Source organism: Jaculus jaculus, chromosome 3, assembly GCF_020740685.1.
Source record: "Jaculus jaculus isolate mJacJac1 chromosome 3, mJacJac1.mat.Y.cur, whole genome shotgun sequence".
NCBI classification, from domain to species: domain Eukaryota; kingdom Metazoa; phylum Chordata; class Mammalia; order Rodentia; family Dipodidae; genus Jaculus; species Jaculus jaculus.
The window spans coordinates 109573018-109585375 of record NC_059104.1 but is presented as its reverse complement, the minus strand read 5'-3'; the positions used below and the strand labels follow the sequence as shown (position 1 = coordinate 109585375).

Sequence of the window (12358 nt, the reverse complement as noted above, 5' to 3'; positions counted from 1 at the left end):
CTTTATGGTAGTACTCAGGAATCAAACATGGGCTATCATGGGCTTTATAAGAAGGCACCTCTAAACACTTAGCCATCTCTCCAGCACCTAGGATAGGGTTTTTAAATGCAAAGACATAAGTGTTTTACTTTCCTGTACCTTTACCAGGAAACTTCTGAAAGACATTGTTTTTACAAAAACAGAGAACAGTTCTGAATAAATAAATATGTAAATAAATGGATCCAGAAAGCAGGAAATCTGTCTCAAGAGAGAAGAAAAGGTTGAAGAGAAAAGAAAGTGGTAGACAGTGTGCCTGAGGAGGACTCTCAAGGTTGTCCTCTGGCAACCACACATGTGTACATACATGTATGTGTACCCATATATACACATTCACTCACACCTGAATAAACATACACCCACACATACATATTCATGTACACATGCAAAATGAATATTTTTTATTTTGATTTATTTATTTGAGAGTGACAGAGAGAGAAAGAAGCAGATATATATAGAGAGAATGGGCATGCCAGGGCCTCCAGCCACTGTAAATGAACTGCAGACGCATACATCCCTTGTCCTGGTGACTCAAGCCTTGAATCAGGGTCCTTAGGCTTCACAGGCAAGCACTTAACCGCTAAGCCATCTCTCCATCTCCAAAATGAATATTTTAATACAAGGCTCTGGTTCTCTGAAAGGCTAGAAGAACTCAAGCTAGAGATTTTCTGTGTGTGTGTGTATGCTGTGGTGCGTATGTGGAGGTCAGAGAACAACCTTGGGGTGTTGTTCCTTGTCTTCTACTTCTTTGAAGTAAAGTCTCTTGTTGTTTGCCATTAGCAAGCTGGTGAGCTTTGGGATTTTCCTGACTACACCCCTCCCTCCCATTGCCATGAGACACATGTACCACTTGCCTTGCCTCTAGTTTTATATGGGTTCTGGGGATCCAAACTCCAGTTGTCTAGCTTGTGCAGCAAGTATTTTTAACCACTGAGTGATCTCAAATTTTTAACAGCTCTAGGGAGATTTAAAAAAAAATGAATCACACTGTAAGGGTCATCTCCCAGGAAAGAGAATTGACATTTTAGGGCAAGAATAACTATTTTGTTTATTTCCATATCCTCAGTCTAGTACAGAGTAAGTTCTCAGTAATGATAATGTGGGTGGGTGGGTGGATGGATGGCTGAATCAGAGACTAAACTATTAAATAATATTCTTTGCTAAGGAAAAGATTGTCTAGTTGATCTGGAAGAATGATGTAGCCTTGGCCTGGATTGATATTTTTCAAAGAGAATCTTAACCCAGCAGAAACAGAATGACTTTTTTCCCAAGATATTCTTCAAGTTTCTGAGGCATCAGCACTCTCACTATTGGGATTGTGTTATAGGTAGCAGGGCTCCAGAGGCTTTGGAGGAGGAACACTGAACTATATTCCCTTTCCCTCCATTGGATCTGGTCAGTTCTGTGTAACTCCTCTGCAATGTTCTTACAGTTATCTGTGTCCTTGCTCATGTCTCTGCTCTCTGCTAACTGGATGCAGTGAAGCAAAACCAAGACACATTTAAGCAGCAATAAACTGCTGCAGGCTTGAGATGGCAAGCTGAATTAGTATTCAAAGTAAGTATTTCATCGGGATGGAAGAATGTAATGGCTCTCTCATTCTGACTTTACAGTCTTACTCAGGGAACGCTGAGCTATTAAGGCAGTATGTAACAAAAATTTCATTTAATCTAAAGCTCCACTGAGCATGCAAGGTACTGTGTGAGGTTAGCTTAGTGAGAAGAGGAAAGCACAGTGACCAGACAGGACAGGAATTATCTTTTCTTTGACTTTCAGAAGAAGAAACCACTGAGTAAGAGCAAGCAGCAGAGGAATAGCATGCCTTGGGATGTAATGCTGGACAGACATCTGGATCCCATCCTGGCTTCTTGTTCTAATTGTGCAATTGTGCACACTTTGAGTGTCGTGTCTGAACCAGTTTCCCCATCTGTGAAATAGAGATGGAAAATCTGCATTGACTCCCCCACAATGTTGGTGTGTGAGTGAAATTGGATACTACATGCAGTAAAGTGGCCTCTGCTTTCCCCCTGTCCTTCCCACACCACTTTATCAGCTGCATTAGTGAATAAAGCCTCAGATGAAATTGTGGACCTACCTCTCTTTCTCCTAGAGAGAATTAGGAACACAGTAACTCCATCTTTTACCTCATCCTCAGTACCTAACGCTGTATCTGTTACATATTTGTTAAGTGGTTGATGGGTCAACTAGACAATTGGTCAAATGAATTTTTAAACACCCTGTAATGTAATATAAATGAATGGAGTTTTATGATTGTAATATAAAGCTTAGAAGCCAGGTCACCATTTCTGCATTAGGATTGCAATCATATTATTTTTCTGATCAGATAGAGAGGCCCAGGAAGTCTTATAGTTTGGATTCATAGCTGTAACAAGAAGTGCCTGGAATGATGTTGGTATGTGAGAACCTTTCAAGGCGGTTTTCCATAATCATGGATAAGATGGAAAGATAGAGAAAACAAATGAGTCTGAATTCTTCTAGAACTCTGTGACATGTTACATCACCTTCATAGTGAGTTGCCAGGGGCTAGGGGTATACCTCAGTTGCTAGAATGCTTGCCTGTCATGCACAAAGCCCTGGGTTCAATCACTACCTCCCATAAAACTGAACTTAATGGCAAATGACTAAAATTCTAACCCACAGGGGGTAGAGGCAAGAGAATCAGAAGTTCTAGGTCATGCTTGACTATATAGTGAGTCCAAAGCCAGCTATGGATATAAGACTCTCTCTCAAAATATATATATATATACACACACATATGCATATACAGTGAGTTGCCAGTGTATAAAAGTAAGATTTTAAACCAGGCACAGCGGCACACGCCTTTAATCCCAGCACTCAGGAGGCAGAGGTAGGAGGATCACCATGACTTCAAGGCCACTCTGAGACTACATAGTGAATTCCAGGTCAGCCTAGGCTATAGTGAGACTCTACCTTGAAAAAAATTAAAAACAAATACAAAAATACGAGATTTTAAAATGGTAAATAATTTTAGAGATATACTCAGTTGGTAGAATGCCTGCCTAGCATTCATGAGGCCCTGGGTTCAATCCTAGCACTGTGTAAAACCAGGCATGGGAGACACTCATCTATAATCTAAAAGTGAACTGTTTTCTTATTTTACTTTATTTTTGAGGTAAGCCCAACATACTGGCATATATATAGATATATATAGATATAGATATAGATATATACTATATGTGTGTGTGTTTGTATATGTATGTATGTATGTAAATATGGCTTTTATTTATTTATTTGACAGAAAGAGGCGGTGGGGGGGGAAGAAAGAGAATGAATGGGTGTGCCAGGGCCTCCAGCCACTGCAAACAAACTCTAGATGCATGCATCACCTTGTGCATCTGGCTTACGTGGGTCCTGGGGATTGGAACCTGGGTCCTTTCTCTTTACAGGCAAGCACCTTAACCACTAAGCCCAGGCTGACCTAGAACTAATTGTGTAGCCCAGTCTGGCCTTAAACTCATGGCAATCCTCATACCTCAGTTGCTCAAGTGCTGGGATTAAAAGTGTGTGCCACCATACCCAGCTAAAACAGAATGTTGTGTAAGTGTGCCACACATCCAGTATCTATTACGTCTTATTTTTATTGCAGTTCCTGGTTGTACAATTTTTCTGCTTGATATATTTTATTTATGTATTTACTTATTTTGCTTTTTTTTTTGAGGGAGGGTTTCTTTCTAGCCCAGGCTGACCTGGAATTCACTATGTATTCTCAGGCTGCCCTCAAATTCATAGCCATCCTCCTACCTCAGTCTCCCAATTGCTGGGATTAAAGGTGTGCGCCACTATACCCAGTGATTTATTAGTATTTTGCAGGACTGGAGATCGAACCTAAGGTCTTGAGCATGCAAGGAAAGAGAGCTATTCCCAACCTTAAAATGTGAACATTTTAATGTATACTACAAAAAAGTGAACTTTGGGTTTGGGAAGGAGAGCTCATTCAGTGAAGTGCTTGCCTCACAAGCCTGAAAAGCTGAGTTTAGTCACTAGAAGAGGTATCTGAGGAGGCAGAGACAGGATGACCCATGGTGCTCACTTCACTTGCCAGCCAGTATAACCTGGTCAGTGAACTTCAGGCCACTGAGAGGCCCTGTCCTATGAAAAGGTGGACAGCATAACCTAGAATGATACCTAAGGTTGTTCTCTGGCCTCTATACACATGTGCACACACATGCATGCATACCCAAGTTATACACCCACATATGGACATGCACACAATAGTACATATTTTAAAAGAAAAATGAGCCAGGTGTGGTGGCACACACCTTTAATCCCAGCATTTGGGAGGCAGAGATAGGAGGATTGCTGTGATTTAGAGGCCACCCTGAGACATAGTGAATTTCAGGTCAGCCTGAGCCAGAGCAAGACCCTGCCTTGAAAAAAACAAACAAACAACAAAAAAAAAAAGAAAAGAAAAGAAAAGAAAAAATAAAATTGAATTCTTTATTAAAGGGAATATAAATGCTCTACATCCCAATTTAATTATTCTGCATTGTATACATACATCAAATTGTTACACTGTGCCTATAAATATGTACAATTAAAATCAGTTATATAAAGATTTCTCACGGTATCTATATCACTGTCAATAGGTGTAAAAATGCTATCACTTTTGAGATATTAATGAGATGAATCATGGATGACTTTAATTCATAGTATGAGAAATCTGGCTCGCCTAACAAAATAACTCAAGTATGTGTATTTGAACTCAAAGAACAGACAGGAAAAATATTAGCCTTCTTTATGGATTATCATTAATTTCTTTTAGAATCATTAAGCTGAAATATCCAGAAAAAAGCCTAGGGAATGTAAAAAAGATGCCATTTTCTAGACCAAAGGTTTCAGACTTGAGTAATGCAAGATTCATCTTACTAAATGATGTTTGGCTGAGTCTTGGTGGCTCTTCATTGTTAACAATTACTCCATACTGTTGCTGGGATATCTTGGGTGTTTGCCCACTCATTGTAATGGATGGATAATTGACTTCTTTTGGTCGAATAAGATGCTGGGATCACACGAAACAAGTTGCTGTCATGCACTGAAACAACAAGGACAGTGGGACCTCAACACAGCACATGAGAAACCACAAGGAGAGACAGGGATTCCTAACATGAAGAGCTGGGTGCTAGGTACAAAGTACCTCAAATGCCAGACTCAGGGAGGGATCAAATTTGTCCATGAAATATGGGGCAAAAGAGTTAGGTCCAACTTGAGGAAGAACTTTGTAAGAATCAGCCTTCAGCTAAAGTAGGAGGACTGCTCAGGGCTACATAGCAAAGACTTATGTAAAACCAAAAGTGAATCAGGCCATCTTTCTTGAAACTCTCAGTGTTATTGCTAGAGACATTAAAGGCCAGATATGGCCCAGGGCAAGATGTCCAAGTACCAGAGAAGCAGAGACAGATGAGGTGGGTCCTGATGTCATACAGACATTGATTTGGAGTCTCCTGGTAGTCAGCCCTGGCTTGTGTCACCAAGAGGCCAGCTGAGTGAGGATGATGTGTGCCTCCATCAGAAATGTTAAAAGAAGGCCTGGGGAAATGACTCTGGGTAAAGTGCTCATGGAACAAGCATGAAGATCTGAATTCAGATTCCCAGAACCTACATAAAAATGTTGAGCATTGGCTGGAGAGATGGCTTAATGGTTAAGTGCTTGCCTGTGAAGCCTAAGGACCCCGGTTCGAGGCTCAATTCTCCGGGACCCACGTTAGCCAGATGCACAAGGGGGTGCACGCATCTGGAGTTTGTTTGCAGTAGCTGGAGGCCCTGGCGTGCCCATTCTCTCTTTCTCTTTCTCTCTCTCTCTCTCTCTGCCTCTTCCTCTCTCTATCGCTATCAAATAAATAAATAAAAATAAACAATTTTTTTAAATGTTGAGCATGGGCTGGCTCGCCATCATATCTCAGTGGTTAAGGTGCTTGCCTGCAAAGCCTAAGGACCTGAGTTCCAAGGAGGCACATGTGTCTGGAGTTTGTTTTCAGTGGCTAGAGGCCCTGGTACACCCATTCTTTCTTTCTCTTCCTGTCTCTCTTCCTCTCTTTCTCTCAAATAAATAAACAAACTATTTTTTTTAAGTGTTGGGCACAACAAGCACCTGTAATCCCAACACTGGGAAGGTGGAAACAGGTAGATCTCTGGCTTTTAGGTAAATTCAGAGTTCAGTATGAGACCCTGTCTCCCAAAAAATAATGTGGAGAGTGACTGAGGAGAACACCTGCATCAGCTCTGGCCTCCACATGCATGTGCACACACACACACATATGTGCCACACACATAAAAACATGAAAACACACATATGCATACTATACATATACATGCCAAAAAAATTGAATAAAGGAATCATTCAAAACAGGTTTATCCATTACTGTGAGTGTGGGCTTAAAACTGACCAGTTCTAAAAGAAATAGAAATAATTAACCCAAATGAAACCAAATAGAGGGCTGGAGAGATAGCTTAGTGGTTAAGGCACTTGGCTATGAAGCCCAAGGACCCAAGTTCATCTCCCTAGTACCCACATAAGCCATATGCACATGGTAGCCATGTGTTTGGAGTTCATTTGTGGTGGCTAGAGGCTCTGGTATGCCCATTCTCTCTCCTTCTTCCTCCCCAATCAATCAATAAATAAATAAATAAATAAATAAATAAATAAATGGATGTGGTGGCACACGCCTTTAACTCCAGCACTTGGGATGCAAAGGTAGGAGGATTGCCATGAGTTTGAGGCCACCCTGGAACTACATAGTGAATTCCAGGTCAGCCTGGGCTAGAGTAAGATCCTGTCTTGAAAAACCAAAAAATAAAAAAGAAAGAAAGAGTCAACCCAATAAAACTACTCAACCCCAAATAAATGTAAATAATTACTCTCTCTCTTCCTTTCTTCCTACACTTGAGAGACTGAGTTCTTAAGCCCGGTGTGGTGGCACATGCCCTTAATCCTAGTACTTGGGAGATTGAGGTGGGAGGATCACTAAGTTCAAGGCCACCCTGAGACTACATAGTGAATTCCAGGTCAGCCTGGACTAGACTGAAACCCTATCTCAAAAAAACAAAAATAAATAAATAAATAAAAAATTTAAATTATCTTGTGGCACATGGCTTTAATCCCTGCATTTAGGGAGCCAGAGGTAGGAGGATCAGCATGAGTTCGAGGCCACTCTAAAACTACATAATGAATTCCAGGTCAGCCTGGGCTAGAGTGAGGCCCTACCCTGGGAAACAAAACAAAGATTATTGCCTTAAATCTTTTTTCTAATAAGTAAATACTACCCTTGCAAAGGGTTTACTATGTACAAATATTTGGTACTGCCTTTTTTAAGGAAATATTCACATTTTGAATATTCTAAATGTAAGTAAAAACAACCAGACATGATGGACAAAGGGGCGCAGTGGTGAACAGAGAGCAATGAACAGATTCTTGCATCAGATACTTAACATTTGTTATAGAAATTCTCCCAGTGCAGAATGTTGACAGATAAGGTCTCTGAACCACAGAAGCATCTGAATATGAAATTGTACTTCAGAGCAAGGAAGTGTGATTAGCAATTATGACCAGTCTGTGTGGTTCAGACTTGATTTACAATTACTGTTGTTTCATAATAGACTGTCAGAATACATTTGTTTGATTTCTCAGGGTAATTTAAAACTTTGGATAAATTGAATATCAAGGGGGAAGGCAGAGTGGAGCAATTTTGAAAGGAGTAATTGTGAAAGGTGATGGTAATTTAATTAGGAGAGGAAAGATGAAGGAGTCATTGTTGGCCTTTCAGAATATTTTCCCATTGTGTTTCATATTTAAGAGATGACAGAATTGATTCATCTTCCTGCTTCCTGGAATTGCTACTATTCCTAATACCAACCACACACACACAAAAAAAAAAAATTGATAGCTTCTACTCTACTGGTCGTAAAGAATAATTTTAAACAACCATACTTGCTAAATTTTTATGTCTCCTTTAAACTCCATGGTGACTGTTTAGATTGATGTTGGGTATGATTAAGGGCTTCTCTCTTAAAGTCTTAACATTGTCTTATCCCTAATAGGCTATTTGATGCATGAATTTCACAAGTTTTGGATTGAAGAGGACCCCATGGATATAATGGAATTTAATCGTGTGCGGGAGAAGTTCCGCAAAAGAATCATAAAACAGCTGCAAAACCCAGACATGGCCCTGTGCCCACATTTTGCTGCCTCGGAAGGATTAATCAACATGTAGTTGCCCATACTGATCATAATGGATACCCTGGGACACTGCCTCATTGTTGTGTTAGATCTCTGCTTAGGTCACAGCTCACCCACTGAATGAACACAGTGATTATATGCATGCCCTTTGGTATAGTATTTTCATCTCTTGGTCATAATCCCAAGATCCCCAGATACCACTATTTCTGAAGTATCTGTTCTCCAATGACTGCTCACATTGTGGCATTATGCAGTGTTACATCTTGCCTTCACACCCAGGTATGGAGAAAGTTTTCTATTTTTTTAAATTTTTTTCCTCCTCCGCATAATTCAACATTGAAGGTGTGCATTTCTTAATTTGTATGTAAGAGGCTTAGCCAAATCCTGTTCTGTGAAACCCTTTTCATTTATTGATGTGTTTCATGATGACTGCTGCTAGCTTTTCAGACCAAGTTCATGATTGGTCCTCATTCTGATAAAGTTTAAAACCTTAATGGAATACAGACAGACACATGATAAGCCAAACTCTTCCTTCAAACAAAGCTGAGCACCTCAAAAAAAAAAAAAAAAATGTAATGAGGCTTGCAAAGAAGTAACTCCAGGTAGGAGCCATTTTTGCGTGAAGTACTGTAGAACTGTATTGTAACTTAATCCTAGTTGCAGTAGTCTCATAGTCATCTGGATAGCAATTTATTTTCTTCCCATTATTTTACTGGCTTGGATGTCTAAATATTTTTATGATGCTTGTCACCTCAGAAAAGAAGAAACATCTTTCAAAAAGCTGCAAAAGGTTTTCCACTGCCTGCCTTTTGCTGAACTCAGTTACTCCCTAGCATTCTTCTGATTCAAGCATCTTTACTTGGGGAATTGAGTGCTCACTGATTTGTCTTCTGTGTTGACAGGCAATATTAAAAACGAAAACTAAGAAGCAAATGTGTTGCAACACATGAACCTAAGCTATGTCACTGTGAAAATTTTCTTGAAACTAATGACTATGTCTTGTATCCGTGGAAATAAGTTGCTTGAAATTTAAAGAGTGCATTCCAAAATTGCTAATAATCATTTCAAAAATGTAATTTAGTTTGGAATTATGATTGTAGTCTGTTGAATAGTATTTACCATGGTATTTCATAGCCATGGTATTTTATACTTTCGGACTATCAATTTTAGTATTAATAGATGTTTGTGTAATCACTTGCTTATTTAAATGAATTTTGAGTACTGCCTATCTGTCGGTTATATGAATAAATTACATGTCATTCTACTGTAATATACAGTGGGTTTCATTTTAATGTCTTTATGTTCATACAGCTTCTGAATATGCAAATATGTGAGTAGGTAGAATGTCAAAGACAAATAATCTGGAGCTGATTATAAATCACTCTGTAACCAGATGTAAGTTAAAATGCCTTATGTCTGAGAGATTTCTTTAATCTTGAAGTTGGATATTGCTTTAATGAAAAGGTAGGAACTAATTTTTTCTTCATTACTTCCTATATAATCTGGCTAGGCTACTGCTAGACAGCTGATCAAGAAGAAATGTTAGGGGTCTGGAGAGATGACTCAATTGGTAAAATGCTTGCCAGATAGGCAGGCATGAGGACCAGAGTTTGGATCCCCATCACCCACATTAAAATCTTGGCATGGTGGCTGATGCCTGTAATCCCAGCACTGAGGTAGAGACAGGAGGATCCCTGGAACCAACTAGCTAACTAGTCTAGCACATCACCAAGCTCAAGATTCAGTGAAGACACTGTGTCAAAAAATAAGGTGGCGGGCTGGAGAGATGGCTTAGCGGTTAAGTGCTTGCCTGTGAAGCCTAAGGACCCCAGTTCGAGGCTCGGTTCCCCAGATCCCACATTAGCCAGATGCACAAGGGGGCGCACGCGTCTGGAGTTTGTTTGCAGAGGCTGGAAGCCCTGGCGCGCCCATTCTCTCTCTCTCCCTCTATCTGTCTTTCTCTCTGTGTCTGTCGCTCTCAAATAAATAAATTTTTTTAAAAAAATTTAAAAAAATAGGGTGGAGAGTGATTAAAGAAGACACTGATGATGACCTCTAGCCTCCACATGCAAATGCACACTTGTGCATGTGCACCTGCCAACATGCAAGCACACAGGCATGAACATGAATGTATACATCATTTACACAAAGAAGATGAAGAAGAAAAAGTAGGCACTTGTTGTTTCCTGCTCCTTTTTCACTCTCCTGCCACTGTGTCTTCCTTTCTTTTTCAGTCATGTAACCAGGTGGCAGCATTTTCTACTGCCTTTCTTGTGCACTGTGCCCTTTCTTAAAACAGGGGAAGGAAGGAGTGGGCTAACACATGGTGCATAGTAAAAGTAATGACAAAAGCATGTTGCTCTCTGGAAGAAATGAGAAATTATGAACTTGATAAATGGTCTGCCTTGGGACCATTGAATGTTTACTTGAAGGCAATATTCCATTTGCAGGGAGCTCTTGTGAGCCACATGTGTGCATTGTCTCTTGGTATCCACTGTGGTCCTGTGTCACTGATGTGGCTTGATGGTATGTGGCACTTACACCTGTTCATGTCTCTTCTGTTTATGTAGAGAGAGTTGACATTAACACAGCCAGGAAACTCTCCTCCCAGCTCCTTGAATGCTTTCTCTCTGTCATGTCTAAACATGGCTGCACAGTTCTAGGAGGAACAGGCTCTGGCAGTTCCTTCTTATTCAGGATATTATTAGGTTTCTCATTCACACCTCATGTAGAAGAGGCATTCTACCCAACAGCACAAAGTGAGGTGAGAAATAAAAAAGAGAAGGTTTCACAAGCACCAGAAACATGTGATATGTGTGTATGTGTTTCCCTAGAGTCTTTTTAGCTTGCTGACGTTTATGCCATTGAGCAAGGATTGACCACATAAAATGTAAACTGTGTAGCACACTTCCCTCAAGCTTTCCAAAACATTATGTGCTATGACAAAAACACATTCCAGTTTGTACTGTAGGCTAGGGAGTGAAAACCACTCTTGGAAGCACCATTTCTGGAACTTAAGACTTCAATCTATGACTCTCGTCATAATTCTTGTTATTGTACTGTGGTGAAAAATATTTACCTTGTAACCTACCATCTTTTCTATATTTCAAAAGACAGATACCATTTCTATGAGGTAGGGTAATCCTACAATACATCTTCTAAATCAGAACACGTTTGAGAGAGACAGGACATTGTTAACTTCTTTAGTACAGCAAGGTAACTTGGGACCATTTAAAGAAAGAGATAATATGGGACCAAGATAGACCAAGAGACAGATGAAAGTAGAGATAAGTCAATAAAGCAAACAGATCTGCATCTCTTTGCTTTTATACTCTAGCAGAAGGATATCATAGGATCCTGCCTTCATCCTAAATACCCATCAAAGGTATGGGCTTGGTCTGAGTTGAGAATCTCAGCTACAAAGATGGGGTCTAAAATGGTGATGGGGAAATAAAACCTGGTAATCAAATTCCATGGGCACAGAGTACATTAATCTAAAAATATATGGGACCAAGTTTACATTGAATGAAAGTGAAAATGGAGCCAGAGGTTGTAGAGTGTGGGTGCAGGGGTAGGGGGCACTGGCGAGCGGAGGAAGGGAACACGGAAAGCTGAACTCCTCAGCTCAGTGAGCCCGTACCCCCATGTGAGAAACTGAGCCCAGGTGACACATTGCCTCCAACTCTCCCGTAACTTTACCAGGGGGAAATGCTGTAATCCAGAGAAAAACAAGATCTGGGCACATCAAGTTCTGGAAGAATGAAAGCACTTCCGGCACAGATTCTGTTGTTAGAACCAGTGATTAGTGAGCTCTGTCATTTGGTAGGACCTCAGCTGTCCTGACCTTGCACCTGGACAACAAAGTCGGGGCTTTTGTTTGTTTTCTTGTTTGCTTTGTTTGTTTGTTTGTTTGTTTGTTTTTCTAGGCAGGGTTTTGCTCTAGCCCAGGCTAACCTGGAATTCACTATGTAATCTCAAGGTGGACTCAAACTCATGCCAATTCTCCTACCTCTGCCTCCCGAGTTCTGGGATTAAAGGCGTGGACCACCACTACTTTTTTTTTACAAGTAGATTTATAGGGTTTAAATACATTGCCAAAGGTCTTCA

General features: G+C 40.3%; 1 protein-coding gene across 4 annotated transcripts in view; it reads left to right on the top strand.

The window, feature by feature from the left end:
* Window positions 1-9521, top strand: part of Elmod1 (ELMO domain containing 1) — a 78873-nt gene extending 69352 nt beyond the window's left edge. For all 4 annotated transcript variants that reach the window (XM_045146611.1, XM_045146613.1, XM_004652945.2 and 1 more), the window contains one exon: window positions 8113-9521. In XM_045146611.1, coding sequence (XP_045002546.1) covers window positions 8113-8285 — 173 coding nt within the window. In that variant the 3' untranslated portion in view covers window positions 8286-9521. The remainder of the gene's footprint in view (window positions 1-8112) is intronic.
* The last annotated feature ends 2837 nt before the right edge of the window (window positions 9522-12358 follow it).